The sequence below is a fragment of the Protomyctophum parallelum genome, assembly GCF_964188405.1.
Source record: "Protomyctophum parallelum genome assembly, chromosome: 21".
Lineage (NCBI taxonomy): Eukaryota > Metazoa > Chordata > Actinopteri > Myctophiformes > Myctophidae > Protomyctophum > Protomyctophum parallelum.
In genome coordinates, this window is record NC_139713.1 from 6,573,569 (window position 1) to 6,593,552 (window position 19,984).

General features: G+C 44.6%; 2 protein-coding genes and 1 long non-coding RNA gene across 3 annotated transcripts; all 3 read right to left on the reverse strand.

Annotated features, from left to right (window-relative positions):
• Positions 1-1,126: 1,126 nt before the first annotated feature.
• On the reverse strand, positions 1,127-2,140 carry LOC310879129. Its single transcript, XR_014570944.1, has 3 exons — positions 1,505-2,140; positions 1,422-1,451; positions 1,127-1,349 (listed from the first exon to the last, which is right to left on the reverse strand). It is a non-coding gene; the product is annotated as an uncharacterized lncRNA (long non-coding RNA).
• Positions 2,141-2,307: 167 nt separating this feature from the next.
• cetn3 (centrin 3) lies at positions 2,308-10,452 on the reverse strand. Its single transcript, XM_083793466.1, has 5 exons — positions 10,379-10,452; positions 7,156-7,291; positions 5,859-5,973; positions 4,525-4,716; positions 2,308-2,451 (listed from the first exon to the last, which is right to left on the reverse strand). Exons 1-5 carry the CDS (start codon positions 10,393-10,395, stop codon positions 2,408-2,410), a joined length of 504 nt encoding a protein of 167 aa, XP_083649592.1. The 5' UTR covers positions 10,396-10,452; the 3' UTR covers positions 2,308-2,407.
• A 2,224-nt stretch (positions 10,453-12,676) lies between these two features.
• On the reverse strand, positions 12,677-15,355 carry LOC310878623 (coatomer subunit gamma-2-like; the record flags this gene model as incomplete). The annotated part of the gene is made up of 1 exon (XM_083792975.1): positions 12,677-15,355. The coding sequence occupies one exon, from the start codon at positions 15,353-15,355 to the stop codon at positions 12,677-12,679; it is 2,679 nt and encodes an 892-aa protein (XP_083649101.1).
• Positions 15,356-19,984: the final 4,629 nt, after the last annotated feature.

A 19,984-nucleotide genomic window follows, 5' to 3' on the forward strand; every position in this document is an offset into this window, starting at 1 on the left:
CCGGACACACACTGGTCTGATCAACCCATTCTGACCTGAGATCAGATTCTAAAAATGTCAGTCGCTCTTCGATTTTTCAAAAATAGCAGACCTACAAGCTCGTATCGCGCCACTCGGTGGCGCGATATGAGCTTGTAGATCTGCTATTTTTCAATAGCTAAAGCATAACATGATGCTAACATCAGAATGGGTTAAAGGAGGGGTGGGACTGTGGGTGATATCTCTTTGATATCTCTTTTGTGCAAATATAAAAAAAGATAATATAAAGAGTAATAATCATCGTTATAGTGGTTGTTCAGTAACACAGGTCTTCAATCCCGTCTCTCCAGCTCTGTATTGACCAGAGAATACATTTTAAGATACATTTGATCCAATCAGGTTAGACTGATAAAAAAAAGAGAAAAAGACAAGTCACAGTTGGAAACGGAAGCTATAAAAGTGAAGCTGATGAAATTATCTTTGTGGCGTTCTCTCTCCAGTCCTGACTGGATAAAATTGGCATCCTGTCCTGAACATTGATTTTATTTTGTATTAAAACTCATCCAGTGTCACCAGGTGGATACCAGCTTTGGCCCTCGTTGCCACCGAAGTCCATTATAAATAAAATAAAGAATTTGTAATACAATTGTGCATGTAATGTGAATATCATCACCTGAACACCAGATTAGAGGAATTTTCAAAAAATAATATATATATTTTTTTTTCCTTTTTCAAAAAGGCGTCCAAAGGCGCCCATGGCAACGAGGGCGTCACGGGATAGGCGTCCATAGGCGTCATTTGGCACTGAATGAGTTTTAACCCATTCTGACCTGAGATCAGATTCATACGAGGTTTCCCACTGGACACACACTGGTCTGATTAACCCATTCTGACCTGAGATCAGTTTCTAAAAATGTCAGTCGTTCTTCGATGTTTCAAAAAATAGCAGACCTACAAGCTCGTATCGCGCCACTCGGTGGCGCGATATGAGCTTGTAGATCTGCTATTTTTCAATAGCTAAAGCATGACATGATGCTAACACCAAAATGGGTTCCCGTTCTTTTTTGGGTTAAAAGAGCTGGAGAGACAGATCCCTGTTACTGAACAAACACACACGGCAATGATTACTATCAAAATATACAACTTTTTAACAAAACATGTGCTGTTTAAAACATGAAACCCTATCACTTAGCACCCAACCCCTTTAACCCTGAAAACTGGGACCTTTCTAGGTCTGCCTCTTTCTTTTTTTAAAGAAAATCCACGTACGTTTTATGTATAAAATCAGGCAAATACTGTAAATCCAACTCAACCTCAAGGTAATTTCTGTCCATGGAAAATGTTTTACCACTGAGGACAAAGTTGTCCATCTCCTCTGGGACAGAGGAGATGGACTAAGGTTAAGGTTGGGATCCGGAATAACGTGAGGAACGTGAGGAAACCAGATCCAACGTCGAGGACGAACCAGGAATCTGTTCCGTGAACTTCCGTCACATTTTTGGGACCGTTTTTTTCCCCCCAGAACCTGGTTTTGTCACACTGACTGTCAGAGCTGGTATGTAATTATGGATGTGTTGTGGACTTCACGTCGCGATATACAAATACAATAAACTTTTACATTTCAAAGACCATCGTAAAAGTTGGTTGCACACTGTCTGGATGTGTTCTTCGGGGAAAAAACGATGGAAAAACGCAGCTAAAAATCCGAAAAAAACGCATCCAGTGTGCAACCACCTTTACTCTTGAGTGTACAAATGGACCCGTAAGGCTCCATTTGGTTCCATTTTGTACAGTCTCAGAGTTACAGGCCTGTAAGGGTCCATTTGGTTCCATGTGTACAGTCTCAGAGTTACAGGCCTGTAAGAGTCCATTCAGAACTCTCCTCTAGGAAAATCGTTAATAAACGTAAGCGCTAAGGAATTGGACCGTTTAGACTGGGAATCGCTGAGGGGACTGGAATGGTTCAAATCAAGGATCTCCCACACGTGGACAGACTCCACTCCAGCGCAGCGGTCCAGTCCAGTCTCACAGCGGTCCAGTCCAGTCTCACAGCGGTCCAGTCCAGTCTCACAGCGGTCCAGTCCAGTCTCACAGCAGTCCAGTCCAGTCTCACAACAGTCCAGTCCAGTCTCACAGCGGTCCAGTCCAGTCTCACAGCGGTCCAGTCCAGTCTCACAGCAGTCCAGTCCAGTCTCACAGCGGTCCAGTCCAGTCTCACAGCGGTCCAGTCCAGTCTCACAGCGGTCCAGTCCAGTCTCACAGCGGTCCAGTCCAGTCTCACAGCGGTCCAGTCCAGTCTCACAGCGGTCCAGTCCAGTCTGACAGCGGTCCAGTCCAGTCTCACAGCGGTCCAGTCCAGTCTCACAGCGGTCCAGTCCAGTCTCACAGCGGTCCAGTCCAGTCTCACAGCGGTCCAGTCTCAGCGCCATCAAGAGTCTCCGGTCATGATGGACAGAAACTCCTCCTGGTTTACTGCAACACACACAGCAAGCAACACACATGTGAGTTAATGCTGTGTCTCTCACATAATTATGTTCTCATAATAATAATAATAATGGATTCTATTTATAACGCACTTTATATTCGTGAGAATCTTAAAGTGCTACAGCAAATGAATAAAAGCAAAAGAAACAACACCATTAAAAACATCCAAAAGAACAGGAACATTTAAAACATAAGGGCAAGGCTATAAAAATGCTTTGGTAAAAAGGAAAGTTTTTAAGTCCTCTCTTAAAAGTGTCGACCGACCGTGGGGCTCTCAGGTGGGCGGGGAGAGCGTTCCACAGTTCGGGGGGCGACCGGTCACCCATGGTGCGTAGGTTGGTCTTTATGGGTTTCATGTCAAGGTCAAGGCCCCCCCCCCCCCAAATCATAACCCAGTCCGTCTCGTTACACTAGGCGGGATCGTGAGGCCAGTACCAGTCAAATTGCACGAAATGTGTGAGAGGCTGTAGATCAGCTGTTTTTCCTCATTTCAATTATTTATTTATTTTGGAAATAGAATTATTTACAAATTAAAAGATTTCCACATCAGCGTTTCTTTTCTCTCTTTCGCGGATTGAACTTCACAGTTTATCTCTATGGTTACTATGGCACCCAGTCTGAGACAACTCATTTCGGCCACTTGCGGTCATGATCCACACTTCATGACCGAGCAGAAACCAAGATTGCTCGGATTTAACATTTAATACACATTGTGAAAAAAATGTTCAGTTCAATCCATGAAATATACAAAGGATGCTGACACACACATACACTTTTGAAATTTGCGCCACATTAATGCCATTATTTAACCCATTCTTCTGACCTGAGATCAGATTAAAAAAATGTCTATTACATCCTGACAGTGTCATTATTATTAACCCATTCTGACCTGAGATCAGATTCTAAAAATGTCTTTGACTTTAAAAAAAAATAGCAGACCTACAAGCTCGTAGCGCGCCACTCTGGGCCACTGAGCTTGTAGATCTGCTATTTTTCAATAGCTAAAGCATAACATAATGCTAACACCAAAATGGGTTCCCGCGCAGAATGGGTTAATACAAAAGTCAGTATAACTAATGTTTCAGCAGCAAGCTAGCTGCCTGCCTGGCTGCCTGCGTGCCTGCGTGCCTGCCTGCGTGCGTGTGTGTGTATTAATAGACCCTGGTGGTTTTCTGCTATGTGAGAATGCAACAGTGAGAGCGCCTCTAGGATTTCACAATCGCAAGAATCTAATCCGTCTATAAATTCCGCAAATCTCTGAGTGCGTAGGACTCGTATATCTCAAGAAGCGTGCAACCCATCCACTTCAAACAAGCAATTACTTGGCCGTAATTTGCGAGTTTCGTAATTTTTGCCCATAAGTTTCCCACAATTTTTCTGCATGAAATAGTCAAATGGGGGATAAGAATGCTATGTGTGCGGCAGCATTCCTCTCTCTCACTCGTGTGTGTGTGTGTGGCTGTGTGCACGTGCATGCCTGCGTGCGTGTGTTTGCCTTTTAACAGTAGACGTAGCACTTGCCCTAGCCTCAACGACCTTACAGGCACATTGCAAAGGCTCAACTTATGTAAATTAGATGGCATGTAGGCATACAGTAGCACTCAATAATGTATACGCAATTACGCATAGTTTCATTATATAGATATTCCACTGTTAGGTTCTTAGCTTACGTATGATGTTTGTTGTTTGTTGTGGCTTTCTCCTTTATTTTATACTTGTTATGGAGGGACAGACAGTAGGCTGACAGGAAATGGGGAGAGAGATGGGGGAGAGACATGCAGTAAAGGCCGTGGGGATCGGGGGTCGAACCCGCGGCACACTGCCAGACTGGATTACCAGCCAAGGTGGCTGGACCGCTGAGCCACGGCCCAGGCCACGTAGGATTCTTGAAGACTATTTTGATGTACCTGATGATGTTTTGTTCTTGCTTACTGTGAGTCGCTCTAGAAATAATTAATACCGTGACCCAGGGGTAGCGGGAGTTACATCAGTCAGGACTTGGGTACTCCGTCATAAAGGTTGGCTGGATGTGAGCAACGTGACAGCGAGCGGTGAACCTACTCTCTCCGTCTCCGTCGGTGTCGAACTCGTCTATCATGCTGCGCAGCTCCTCGTCCGTGATGTTCTCCCCCAGCTCCCGGGCCACCCGTCTCAGGTTCCTCACGCTGATCTTGCCGGACTCGTCGTCGTCGAACAGCCTGAAGGCCTTCAGCACCTCCTCCTTGGGGTCCCGCTCCAGGATGCGATCTGTGACTGTGAGACCAAAACCAGCGCGTAAAGTTTTTTGTAAAACATACAAAAGTAATAACTAGAAATGCACTTTGTCGAGGTGCCAACTTGCGCATAAGTAGGCCATACAGCAAGCAGAGCGCGCAAGTACTGCTACTAATTAACACATTGACTGCTACCATTTATTGAAAAATTTGGATCTAATTACTGCCAGCATTTATTGAAAAATTAGGATCTAATACTGCCAGATTTTTTTAAAATTTGAGCTCTTATTTTGAAAAGCCGCCATTTCCTGTCAATTAGCAGTATAAAAGCAGTTGAAAGAAATGGATAGGCGATCTAAGATGGACGATCCAATGTTGTGCTAACAACACAGCTAGCTAACAGGCTAACGTGAGTAGCATTATGGGTCGCTCGACCGAATGCACTATAAAAGTGCAATTGACTGAAATCTCAGTCAATGGCAGTGAGCGTCAGTATCAAAATTAGGCTTCAATTGACAAAGATCTTTGTCAATGGCGGACAGCGTCAGTATCAAAATTAGGCTTCAATTGACAAAGATCTTTGGCAATGGCAGTCAATGTCTATTACAACTGCTGACCTCATGCCAACCTTGAAATGTACCTTAGTTACAGTACGTCACCATCGATAGCCAATAAGGGACCACCATTCTTACCACAACATACCAGCCGATCACCAAACGTACAGTACTGCCTTAGGCAGGTCACAACACCGACATACGCAGCCGGTTACAGTACGTGTGCGCTGTGCTTGAGCAAGTAATAACAACGCTGAGGTTGCCTTTCTGTGGGTCTGTCTTGTTGTGTCATTGTGTGTCTGTACTGTGGACTAATATGCCCATTTAAGGAAATTAAGGTTGGATCATGATATGGTGATATTGGCTATTGGATGAATTAATGTCTTTATTGCAGACCCAAACTCACACACAATTACATACAATAAACATATGTAAAAACTGTCCAAATGAACATGTTAGACAGGCCATTTGTGACAGTACACGAGTGGGCGATAGTTGTCATTTTCTTTTTTTTGCAAATGTAAAAGTCTGCCTCCCCTCCAGTCCACACGCAACAAACCAGGCAACGCTGGGTAGCCTCGTAGTAATTAAATACAAACGACATGAATCGATGCAGAGCTTCACTTACCAACTTCACTGAAGTCTTCAAATGATATTTTTCCATTTCCTTCTCTATCATAGTCCTTCAGTATCTTCAAAACATCCACTTTCTTCACTTCAAAGCCCAGTGCACGCATTGCCACCTAAAAACCCACAAATACACTTTTGGTGTGTTCTTAAATACGGTTCAACAATTCCTGTAGTACAGATATAATGAATCAAATAATAGAACAGAGCAGAACCACCAAACTGTATTGATTAACCCATTCTGACCTGAGATCAGATTCATACGAGGTTTCCACTGGACACACACTGGTCTGATTAACCCATTCTGACCTGAGATCAGATTCTAAAAAATGTCAGTCGTTCTTCGATTCTTCAAAAATAGCAGACCTACAAGCTCGTATCGCGCCACTCGGTGGCGCGATATGAGCTTGTAGATCTGCTATTTTTAAATAGCTAAAGCATAACATGATGCTGACACCAAAATGGGTGCCCGGTCAGAATGGGTTAATAACAATTCTTCAATGGAATCATTTGAGAGTGGACCTTTATCTATTCATTATTTCGCTAATCTGAGCACTATCTATCGAGCATGTTCTATTATTTTGTGGAAAGACGAGAGACGAGTTTAAAAGCGTAATGTTGTTTACCCGGACAGCGCTGGTTGGCAGGTATCAATACACTTTTAGACCGACATGTTTGTGCCAGCATGGATGATTACATTTATTTCTTGATCACATCATGTCTTGATTGTTTAATCATGACGGCATGAGCCTCTATGCTCAATATGCTCAAAGCGTATTGATAACGGGTACTCATACTCAAATAAGCTTGTTATCTGGGTATTTCGGGTATCTGTTATCAAACTCCATCCCTAGAAACAATATCACAGTATGAAGTATCACATTGAATATCATACTGGACTGTTTTTTTATTAATTTGGTGTATAGCTGAACATTTAATTTTGTATATATACAGTATATATTTTTTAATTTAGAGTAGCCAATTGTTTTTAACCCTCTTTAACCCATTCTGGTGTTAGCATCATTGGTCATTGGTGTTAGCATCATGTTATGCTTTATCTATTGAAAAATAGCAGATCTACAAGCTCATAGCGCGCCACCGAGTGGCGCGCTACGAGCTTGTAGGTCTGCTATTTTTGAAAAATCGAAGAACGACTGACATTTTTAGAATCTGATCTCAGGTCAGAATGGGTTCATCAGACCAGTGTGTGTCCAGTGGAAAACCTCGTATGAATCTGATCTCAGGTCAGAATGGGTTAATATAACATGATATTTCTACAGTGTTTGCTGTTTATTCACCTTAAGTTCATGGTAGTCAATTTCTCCATCTTTGTCGGTGTCGAAGAGCTCAAAGGCCTCTTTGAGCTCATGTTTCTGCTCCTCTGTGAGCTCTCTTCGTTTCTTGCGTTTGCTTTTGTCCGCCGCAAGTTCGGTTCTGCCGATGAGAAATAATTAAGAGTTACGGTACTTACATTAATATCACGTTAACGGGATATTACATCAGTGGTTCTCAAACGGGGAAAACTGGAGTCCCCTCCCCCCTTTCCCCCTTACTGACTGTATGTATACGTTATTCCCTTTTTACTTCCTTTATAATTATGATGACCTCCTGTTATAGAAGTGTATATTTGTACGTCTCTAAATGTTCTGATGAATTGAGAATGGTGGACCCTGTTGTAAACAAGTGTAATGCTTTATCATGGTGTTGGGCACTGTAACAGTTTTTGTATTGACCTGTGCTTCCGTTTTGACAATTGACATGTACCCATTCTGCATACTGTGAAATACAAATTTCAATCAATCAATCAATCGATCGATCCTGAGTCCCTAAACCTGGCCCTTGCATTCCTCCCTGGGGGTTTATATTATATATGTTTATATTCCTGTGAAGGATGTAAAGTGGCCCAGCAAAGCCCCTTTTCTAGACAGACCGCTTAGAGTGTTACTCCCAGGTCCCCCCTATGAATGTGTCCCAATTGTTGTATTAGTGCTGGCTAATATCTCTCTCTTCAAGGGATTCTTCGTGAGCCGTGCACCCGGTAATCTGCATTGTTGTTTTGAGAGTGCTAATTCTTTCCCCTTCTATAACCAGCCAGGCAGCCAAATTGCCTGTTGCTTTACTCACCTGCTGTCTGTTGCTCTAATTACTTTGAGGCTATATATAAGTGAGTGAGCTTCAACATCAGCATTTTGTCTTGTGTTCCAGCCTGAACCACATGCTTTCCTGTTTGCTCCTGGACTGAGAACTTGTGAGAAGTTGACCTCCCGTTTTCTGCCTTGCCCCTTGCCCTGCCTTTTGATGACATACCTATGGTATTATTGACCATTCTGACCTGAGATCAGATTCATACGAGGTTTCCCACTGGACACACACTGGTCTGATTAACCCATTCTGACCTGAGATCAGATTCTAAAAAATGTCAGTCGTTCTTCGAATTTTCAAAAAATAGCAGACCTACAAGCTCGTATCGCGCCACTCGGTGGCGCGATATGAGCTTGTAGATCTGCTATTTTTAAATAGCTAAAGCACGACATGATGCTGACACCAAAATGGGTGCCCGTTCAGAATGGGTTAAGTAAAGACTTGAGTTAACTGGATTCTGCCTCTTGTTGCCTGCTGTTTTCTGCATTCGAGTCCTTCTGAATACTCTTGACGTGTTTCATTTGCACAAGATCAGAATTAGGATTGTATAGTTTAGTGTTGATTAGGGTACCAGAGATGGAAAATGTAACTTAACAAATGTGGGTCTTTAATTGTCCTTCTGCATATCATTAGCCTTGGATCAAGAAGATACTATCAATAGATTTTTATCGAGTCTGACTTTTGCTTTTGTGATATAATCTATAATTGAATATGCATATTATGGACCACAATGGAAACAATAAGGCCTTCTTAGGGCTTGTTGTTTCATCCTCGTAGCATAGTATGAAATCAATCAACACAAAGCTAAAGTCAAACTCCATAAAATGCATCTTTTGTCTTGATTCAAGGCTAACTGCACATGCATGTCAAACTGGGGGTCCTAGAGGGGGTTAGAGGGGGTTACAGTAGCCCTGGTCCAAGGCTTACAGCGAGCCTCTCTCTGACGCCACCTTCCACAACCCTCTGGTCATATTTCCACTCCCGTGCGCTGTTCTTCTAATACCAGCAAATAAACAAAACGACGTAAACACTCACCGAAACAAAGCCTGCTAGACCAGAGACCTTGGTAAAAGTCTATTCTCGAACCTGGGAAGCGTCTCAGGTCCCCAGTTTCTCTCTAAAATGCACTTTGTGCCATTTTAATAACGCAATGTACCCTGAATTTAACTAGGTAACGCTATCCTACACTCTCGAACCGCCAGGATCACATTACTGGAGGTTCGCGAGTGTAGGATAGCGTTACCGTCATTAAATTCAGGGTACATTGCGTTATTAAAATGGCACAAAGTGCATTTTAGAGAGAAACTGGGGACCTGAGACGCTAACCAGGTTCGAGAATAGACTTTTACCTTAACCCATTTTGGGCGGGCACCCGTTTTGGTGTTAGCATCATGTTATGCTTTAGCTATTGAAAAATAGCAGATCTACAAGCTCGTAGCGCGCCACTGACATTTTTTAGAATCTGATCTCAGGTCAGAATGGGTTGATCAGACCAGTGTGTGTCCAGTGGAAACCTCGTTATGAATCTGATCTCAGGTCAGAATGGGTTAAGGTCTAGCAGGCTTTGTTTCGGTGAGTGGTGACGTCGTTTTGTTTATTTGCTGGTATTAGAAAAACAGCGCACGGGAGTGTAAATATGACCAGAGGGCTGTGGAAGGGACTTCCACAAGGCGTCAGAGAGAGGCTTGCTGTAAGCCTTATTGGACCAGGGCTAGGGTTACAGATGGTCCCCATTCTGCTAAATGATGGGAGAGTTGATAACCAAATGGACCCTTAAGGTCTTTAACTCGAGTGTGTAAAATGAAACCAAATGGTTAAATTATTAAACATCTGAATTACTTAATTTACAATAAGTCTACACAATTAGAGAATTAATATAATACGTGTTATTTTGATCAACGTTTGCCTGTTTCTCCTGTGTTATCAATAAAACATGGAGTTGTGGACAACATCTTATTCAATGATAACAAAAACAATATTCTTTAGTTTGGGGTCTGAGGCTAAATGTCATCAGATGGTGGTCCGGCTCAAACGCTGAATAAATAATGTACTGTATTGAGTTGTGCTTGAAATGTAATGTAAATTCTGCAAACTGTTAATACTTAAATAAATCAGCTGCACATTTCTAATGAGTTAACTAATACTTAGGGAATAGCGAGTCGATTAATTAACAACATACGCTAATTATGAAGGTATAGTATTGAACATATAGCAGACGCGTGTTTTAAGCGTTATAATCTCTTAAATCTACTTAAAACTGCTAGCTGCCTTTAGCTACAAATTAAGTCAGTTTAAATCGTTTCAAATTCAACCCAGGATGATGAATTGAACAGCAATATTGCAATGTGATCAATATATTATGAATGTTGATGTCGTTACCGTAGAGACAGACTCATTGTGTGCTGCTGTGTCTTCTTCCAACTGCTGTAAACGGAATTAAAACAAAAATCTGCTCATATACTTCCGCGACAACAAACGCGTCGGCCTCCACAACTCATTTCCATTGGCTGCTCGCCACCATTGCGCTCAGTAAAGTCACCTCTGATTTGTCGCCTGGGTAAATCAAATGAAAGGCACGTTCCCCCTGCCGTACGTGTTCCTCGTAACTGCCACTAGGGGTCTCTATTTCCAGCATTTCATCATCATGGACCTGAGAAACTTCTTTATTCATTACAGGGCGCTCAGATTGCCATGGTGTAAAACAGCGGTTCTGTACCAGTGGTCCTTGATTTGAGGTGAGGGTGTTCCAGTTGGTCCCCAGCTTAATGATGGAGAGTTGGTAACCAAATGGACGCTCATAGGCCTATCTTTTTACAATCTTGAGACTAAGTGTAAAATGAAAAAGTTAAATTATTGTTAAACACCTGAATTAGGCTACTTAATTTACTAGTCTACACAATTATAGAAAATGTAGAAGAATTGCTATTCTATTTAGTGTGTTTTGTAATAATATAATATAATTCATATTCGAGTAAATGTTATAGGGTAAAAGTTAAAGTATCAAATTGTAAATATGAAGAAAGTAAAACAAAATACCTAAAAATGTTTAGTATAAATGTAGACATTGTGTGGACATTAGATGGAGCTATTAATTGTATGTATGGTTCAGTTGGCCTCTCAGATAAATGCATATGTCAGTGGTTCCCAAACTGGGAGTCTCCAATCCTTTGTCAAACATTGTGGAAATAGCCGATCTACAAGGCGTTGTGAGCCTGTATAGTAATAGTTTGCCTATTTACACAACTAGAGCGGTGCCCCTTGGGCACTGGCCTACTTGGAACGATGCAAGTCGGAAATTAATGCCCCACCCATATATTATGTCTGTGTCCCTTTTATGCCCATATATGGAGTTATTTTGTCAGGCATGCCCAAATATTATGGAGTCTATGCAGATGTCAGAACATTATTGTGATGTCAGAACAGGCCAGCTCCATATATGGAGCCTGGGCAGGGGCCCTGTGTCCAGAGCCTGGGCAGAGAGGCCTTTTGTGTTTGTTCTGGACAACCGTGGGTCCGACCGACTCAACACCAGGCACTGCACTCCCTGTGGTGGTGTGGAACATGTGTGTCGAATTTGAAGTAGGTGCGGCGAACGGTTTCCAAGACGTGGATTACAGACATACGTACAGAAATGTAGCGCATTTATAAATAGATATTTATCTGTGGAACACAGTCAAACTAAATGTAATGATAATGCCTACAATTCCAAGTGCTTGTCAGGATGTTCAAATATGATTATTTTGGCGGGTCGCAGACTTTGGGAACCTGGGCTATGTGTTGTGTTGTGTTGTGTGGGAGATTGTGTAAAATCATAAAATGTTACCATTATGTTTATCAGTGACAGAATATGGACCTTCTCACATGGTTTCCATAATAACAGTGAACTGACAAACCAAGGAATATGTTTTGTGAAAGTTCATAGAAATGTACATGTTGATTCGTGAAGGTGATTAAAAGGAAGGAAAAAAAGGTGTTATACGTTCTTAATGTTTTACTCATTTACCCAAAACACATGGGTTGTATATTTATGAAACATTAGATCCATCATCATTGTGGAACCAAGTTTGGGTTTGGTATGTTCATAGAAGGTCAGTAGCTCTGGTCCATAGCCCTAATGCCGTTGCATTAGAGCTAGGCCTACTATGGGACTTTAATGTATTGCCCTCGCATGAAATGCAGACCAGCCTCTCGGCTTCTTCTAAAATAAAAAGATCGATTTCGCTACTCACCAATACAAAGATGGTTTTGTTCATTAGAAAGACTGCTTTCCCCGGTGGACGCACTCTGAGCCCCCACCACACATAAAATGCATTTTTTTTGGCCAGAAAAGGATTTCTTTTTCACCGGAAGAAAATACTTTTAGTTACTGCGCCCTCTACCGATATTGCCAAGAGAAAATCCCATTGACAAGATTTTTCTTTCCGGTGAAAAAAAATCCTTTTCTGGACAAAAACTTTGCATTTTATATGTGTGGTGGGGGTCAAGAGTGTGTCCACCGGGGAAAGTAGTCTTTCTAATGACCAAAACCATCTTTGTATTGGTGAGTAGCGAAATCGATCTTTTTATTTTAGCAGAAGTCGAGAGGCTGGTTGGTCTGCATTTCATGCGAGGGCAATACATTGAAAGCAGCAACGGCATTAGGGCTATGGTCCAGAGCTATAGGAGGTCAGTGACCTTTCAACCCATGGACGCCAGGATGACCTCTACGGCGGTCTCGTGTCCACTGCGCACCGTCACCTGCATGGTGACGCTGTCGGCCAGCAGAGCCAGGCGGGCTCGAACCAGAACGTCGTGACCGCCCCGGAACACGCCGGACAGCAACAGGACGTGGGAGTTCTTCTGGGCGGGAACGTTGCCCGACCCCTCGCACGGCTGCATGCCCAGGAACCCGACGATGTTTCCCACCGCTTCGTCCAGCGTCCGCACCGACGAGGCCAGAGCGAAGGTCTCCTCCCTCTCGAATTTGCCGCCGACCTCATTCCAGGCCGCTTTGAAATCGGGCTTCGGGGCCTTCTGGAAGTGGTCCGCCACGGTCAGCTCCAAGTCCTCCAGCATGTACTCGTCCTCGTAGCCGCCGCCGTCGATTGGCGTTCCGGTGCAGGGGTCGCAGGGTCTCTCCAGGTACTTCAGAGTGCAGCCGAACGTGCCCGACATGGCGGCGGGGTCGTCCTCGGGCAGGCGCACCAGGGCGTAGCAGGACCCGGGCCGGCCGACGGAGAGGCTGGCGGCGGGGATGCAGTGGAGCACCTCGTAGCCCTCTGGCGGCTCCGTTTGCACCAAGGCGTTCAGCAGGACGCGGTCGCTGAGCGTGTTGTCGCAGTGGAACTGGAGCACCAGGTGTGTGGAGAAGGTGTGCTTGACGCAGCGCACCACGTACTCCGTCTCGGCCTCCGTCAGCTGGACGGCCTCGGAGGACTTGAAGAGGGGACCCAGCGCCTGGAACTCTGGGATGCCTGCCAGTTGTTGCCGGTAGCCGTCCTGGCACGATGATATGCTGGCCGGCTTCTCCCAAAGCCTGCTGCTGCTGGTGCTGGTGGCGGCAGAAGCGGTTCCGGTCATCTGTTCAGCGGTGGCCAGAGGAACCGTCTTCATGTCGAACGGTTTCTCTGAGGGCTCCATGGTGTACTGGTAGAGAGACTTCTCAAGGTCAGGAATAGACAGCGACGGACCACCGGAGATGTAGGTGGCGTTGAGGGTCATCTGTTCGGAACAGGTGGCCTCCTCTTTCGGCTTCAGGACGTTCATGTAAAAGGTCGCTCTGTCGCGCACCTCGTCATCGCTGTCCATCATACACCTCTCCATGAGAACCAGAATGCTGGGCAGCAGGTCGTCGTTCTGGGCCCCGAACTTCGCCAAGGCGCTGACGGCGGCTGCGCGGACCGGCTCGCTCTCCAGCACCACTCTGTTGAAGATGTAGCGGATGTATTTGGCCGGCGAGGGCGAGAGCGGGCCCTCTTTGCCCAGCAGGTGCAGGATCTTTGTGGACAGCGCCATGTGATCGCAGTCCTCGATGAACTCACACAGGTGAGCCAGCGCCGCCTCCTTGCACTCCGGGTTCTCCTCGATGACGCCGATGATGCAGTCCACGATGGCCTGCTTGTACTCGAAGCCGCCGAAGTCTTTGAGCATTTTGGACAGGAAGTCCATCATGACACTGTTCTTACCGGGATACTTCTGACACAGAGCGCCGATGGCCTGAACCACGACCACCTTGAACTCGTCGGAGCGGCTCTCCGAGACGAAGGAGGAGGTCTGCTTCATGAGGGCGTCCACGCCGCTCTCCCGGACCGTCTTCAGCAGGGTGGTGATGGCCAACATGGCGATGCTGCAGTTCGAGTCCGTTATCAGCTTCTCCAGTTCAAAGTTGCACGCCATCACCGCGGACGGGTGAATCATCGCCACCTTGTTGAACGTTCTCACCGCGGCGAATCTCAGGGCAGCTCTGGTGGAGCTGCAGAAGGTCTGGAGGACGGCGACGGCGGGGGCCAGCTTCTTGTTCGTGCAGCTCGGCATGTGGACGATGGCGGAGGCGGCCTCGTAAACGACCATGTCGGTCCTGTGCCTCAAGCAACTCTCGATGAAGTCAAACGCTGGGCTGTCGTGTCCTCCTCCCTCCGCCTCGTGCAGCAGTTTGCTGGCGATGCGGATGAGCACGCAGTAGGCCAACGGAGACTTGAGGCCAGACTTGGAGGAGGTGAACTTGCCGAGCATCTTGGACACGGCCAGGCGGTCGTTCCTCCTCAGTTGGTAGAGCAGGCCCAGGGCGTGATACTGGACCATGGTGTTGTCGCTGGAGGCGGCCTCCTGGGCCTCGTTCACCCAGTGTTTCACCACGTCGCAGCTCATCTTCTTCACCATGTGCAGCGACGTCACCAGGGCCGAGCTGGACACGCTGGGCACCTTGTCGACGATGGCCTGCTTCATGTACCTCTCGATGTCCTGGAGCGTGGTGGCGTCGGTGATCCGGCACAGGGCTCTGATGGCGGGTCCTCTGTACGTAGCGTCCTTGCTCGTCATGTCCTTGGTGAGGCTGCTGGTCACGATGATGACGTTCTCCGCGATGTTGGCCATCTCCTTGATGGTCAGGTAGCACATGCTCCTCAGGGTCTGGTCGTTGGACTGGAACAGCCTGGTCATGGCGAAGAAGGCGTCCGTCGCCTCTGTGGTCCCAAAGTGCTCCCCCTGGTTGAGGAGGTAGACGATCTTGGTGAGAATGCGGAGGCACACCCTGGGTTTGATGGGGGTCTCGTTGAAGACGCGCGCCTCTTGCAGCACCACAGTCTTCTCCAGGTGCTGGAAAGGGTTCCATCCTCCGCCGTCATCATCGTCCTTCTTCTTGTCGAGGTTGTGAATCATGTTGATGACATAAAACCCAGCAATGCTGTCTGGAAGACGGCTGAGAAGGAACACTATGAAGGAAATATACCCGTTGCCCGAAGGATATGGGGGCTGTTATAGCGGCGTCATGTCTACGTCATCAAATGTGACGTCAGCAAGGCCCAAATATGGAGTTCCACGCAGCTCTTTACTGTAGTGCGACGGCCAGAAAGAACCATGGTGGCAGCCTACAACAAAAGGGCACGTGACGGCAAATACATAGAGCAACTGGGTACCTACGACCCCCCCCCCTCCCCAATGTCCACAACGAGAAGCTCGTCAGCTTCAACTGTGACAGAATGAAGTACTGGATGGGATGTGGGTCACACGTCACCAAGCCGTTGGCAGAACGTCGAGGGTTAGCTGGGTTCTTCCCTCTGCATCCAGTGACCGTGACAGAGGCAGCGCGGAGGCAGTGCTCAGCACAGCAGGCGGATATGAACCTGTGGACCTGTGTAGTTTATGTCTGCTCCATCAGTAACTAGAAAAAGTGCCCTTCTGGGCACAGGTCTCCACCAGGAGGATAGGAGTGTTTGTAAATAATTACTTGAGTAAGCATAAGAAAGTATGTAGTAGAGTTAATATTAATACAATCTGAATTATTATTTAAACTAGAGAGACTGTGTACCAATTTGCGCGATGTTTGGACAAAATCTGTAGGTGTACTGTGCAAAAACTTGTTTTGCACAAAGCGGCCTCCTGGTGGCGCTATAACAGGCCGTTCTGGAAATTCTGGGGCAGAGGTTCATCGTTGGCATCCAGGGAGTGTGTGTGCAAAATTTGGCATCGACCGGGTTAGCGGTGCCGGAGATTAGCTGCTCACGGACACACACACACACACGGACGGACGGAGTGCAAAACATACTCTCCCCCCATGCCTTCGGCCTGGTGGAGACAATTACGGCACCAAGTACTCAAGTACATAGGTACTCACCAAGTGTGTGTACCTATGTCTGTAATCCACGTAACTCGAGAACCGTTCGGCCCACCGTCTGAAAATTCGACACACACGTTCCACACCACCACAGGGAGAGTGCAGCAGTGCCTGGCTATTGAGTCTGTTTGGACCCACGTTTGTCAGAACCGCCACAAAAGGCCTCTCTGCCCGGGCTCTGGAACAGGGCCCCTGCCCAGGCTCCATCTGGAGCTGGCCTGTCCTGATATCACAATGCTGTGATGACATCTTATCTGCATCTAGACTCCATATTTGGGAATGCCTGACAAAGAACTCCATATATGTGCATGAAAGGGACACAGACATAACAACTTGCATCGTTACTTGCATAATTATGTGGAGGTTACTTCCTCATTGTCCTGGTCTGTTTGATGCAAGAGGCATTTGTTTTCTTGTAAGAACTTACAAGAACATTACATGGAAAGTACTTAACATTTTAAATGAATGAATGGTTGTGAAGTAATTAAACAACTAGTAGTTACGTATATTAATTAATGAATGGGTTATTTGAAAGAATATGAATGAATATTTTCGGTGCTAGTTAGTTAGTTGGGTATAGTTAGTTTATTGACACAGGTGTATAACCAATTATATACATCCATCTTTATAATGGCAGTCTATCAACAATGAGTGAGGAGGCTGTGGCTCAGGAGGTAGAACAGGTCGTCCAATGATCCATGGGTCGGCGGTTCGAATCCCGGCTCCTCCTGTCTGCATGTCGAAGTGTCCTTGGGCAAGACACTGAACCCCAAATTGCTCCCGATGTGCTGGTTGGTACCTTGCATGGCTTCCGCCACAATCACCCAATCTATATGTAAAGCGCCTTGGATTAAAGGTATATTCAGTGATTTCACTCAAAAAACCTTAGGTTTCGTTTTTGGCTGTGGGACCCAGCCTTTCGTCCAATCAGGATAGAGAGTCAAAAACGAAACCTAAGATTTTTTGACCCCCAGGGGTTAACTGGGGACAGGGAGGAACTCCTTATATGGTCAGCACACTCTATAGTCGGGAGGATTATCACAACAAAACAAAAGAATAAGTGATATTTGAATTAAGTGAAATCACTGAATATACCTTTAAAGGCGCTATATAAATGCACCATTTATGAGTATGAACGACATTCTATTGGCTATCAACATATTATATTGGATATATTATGTCATACAGTACAGCATTTTGTCGAGTTCAGGTGAGCTTTCAGTGACTTCAGCTGTATAGACGGGTCACTTTAAAACCCATTCTGACCTGAGATCAGATTCATAACACTGGACACACACTGGTCTGATTAACCCATTCTGACCTGAGATCAGATTCTAAAAATGTCAGTCGCTCTTCGATTTTTCAAAAATAGCAGACCTACAAGCTCGTAGCGCGCCACTCGGTGGCGCGCTATGAGCTTGTAGATCTGCTATTTTTCAATAGCTAAAGCATGACATGATGCTGACACCAAAACGGGTTCCCGCCCTGAATGGGATAATGATGACAGGAGCCACAAACGCTGAATTGTCTATAGTTGTATTTTATTTCACTTTGGGTCCATAAAGTTTTCCTTTTCATACTTTAGTTACAAACAAGACTCCTGGTGACTAAAATGGACATTGGAAATTGTACCATAGGCCTATAGAAAGTAAAAATGGACATACTTTACCATAGGACTATACAGACTTCATAGGTCTACAGAAAGTGATACGGTAGCATAGCAGGCCTATACAGAAAGTAAAATGGACATTACTATGACATATAGGCCTACTTATAACTCTGTTTTCCTTAGAATGTGAACAAACTGAATCGTTTACATAGACAGTCAAATCAGTTGAAATAAAATAATATAGTCGGATGGGAAAAGCAATAAACTCTGCTTCCATGTTTGTAATAGTAACACTGTGATAAGACTCCTCCTAGAAGTACAACATTTACTGTTCTTCACAAATCTTTTGTTTATTTTTTTCTTTATCCTGAGAACTTTTTCAAATCACTCCCAAAGTCCAAACCACCGACTGACTGTGCTTTGTTGGCAAGGAAAGCAGTGTTACAATATGGCTGAGACTATTATGATTATACAAAGGAATATTTATGAGTCTGTCCAGCAGTTCTTTGATATCTGCTAGAGAAGCGTTTACCGTGAATGTGTTCAGCGGAGAGGACGACTTAAAGACAAGCTGAAATAAAATCATATATATGTTTTTCACTTATTTTGGAGAATATATCCATATCCATATTGGAGACAAACTATATGAAAAACAACAAAAGCGTATAATTTGTTTTATATATTCAAAAGTCCAATCTTAATGTCATGCGTGATTTACATCAGCAAGTCCCGCCCGTGGTTGTGCCCCTCTTCGCACCCATTGGTTGCCGACCCGTTTTTACTTCATGGTTGGACAAAAATCCCTTCTCTCCATCCACTACCATTGAAATAACAGGTTTTTCAGTTGCTTCGTATAGATATTCTGTTCATTCTATTCTTATTTTAAGGTTCAACCCCAACCCCATCAGCCTGACTGGCTGATCCGCACTCAGCTCATGTTGCACTTAGACTAGGAAATACATCACTTCACTTCACGGAAACTCTCATGGAATAACTCTCAAAAATACAATTTCAGCTTGTCTTTATAGTTTTAAACCTCTCTCTAAAAACCTGATCTATACTTAGTTGTACAACAGACTAATAGCCTAAATTAGACACCGGGTCCAACCTGAATAAATGTAGCTCCACTGGCCTTTAATTCTGATATTGGCTTAACGTAGGGAGTGTATATCCCTCACGACCTCCAACCGCAGGTCAGTTTCAGAACTGTGTTCAAACTGGTAGTCTACTCGTAGCTAGCATATATATATAGGTCTTACTCTTTAGTTTGCAATTCTAAAGCCAAATTCTGTGAGGAGAGAGAAAAAAAAAAAAAAAAAAAACTATGCTCGCACAGGCTCTGGTTTTTTACTCATTCACTCTAAGAAACTATTTGTATAAAAATAGCAGTTTCTGAAGGTTTTCTGTTTTTCTTTCATGATCTTAAACTAAACTGTATAGTGTAGGAGCTGCCCGGCTGGCTGTTATACTGTATGTGTTGTGATTTTAAGTCGTCATGCTCTGCAGTCTAGGTTCAACTCCAAGCCAAGCACTGAGTTGCAGAAGCAGCAGCAGTAATAGAGCACTTACTGAGCACTGTCATTGTGCTGTATATAGAGTTAACGCTCTTTCTGCACAGTACTGTATTTTTATGCCAGGCATTTTCTATTGCTGTATAGGGGGGGGGGGGGTACCGTCTGCCTACAACCCCCTGTGACCAACTGACCATTATCATAGGCGTATTGGGCATCTTTTGTATGTGCAAGTGCAAAAAGAAGTATATATATATACAGTATATATATATAGATTTTGTTTTGTTTTGTTTTTTCTTTCAATAGAGTTAAAGGGATACTCATGGAGGCGAAGAAAGCTATCCCTTTAAATCAGGTATTAATCTAAACTAGGGAATCTGGTATATAGTTTGAGAGGAAAAAAAAGAAGGTAAATATTTCTATATATATAAAAAAATATGCATTAACAGTAACATTATTCAAGATACTCGTATGCTATGTAGTTTCTATTTAAACAACGTTAATGGCTTTCTATTCGATTTGTATCCATTTTCCGTGATGAGATTGATGTTTGG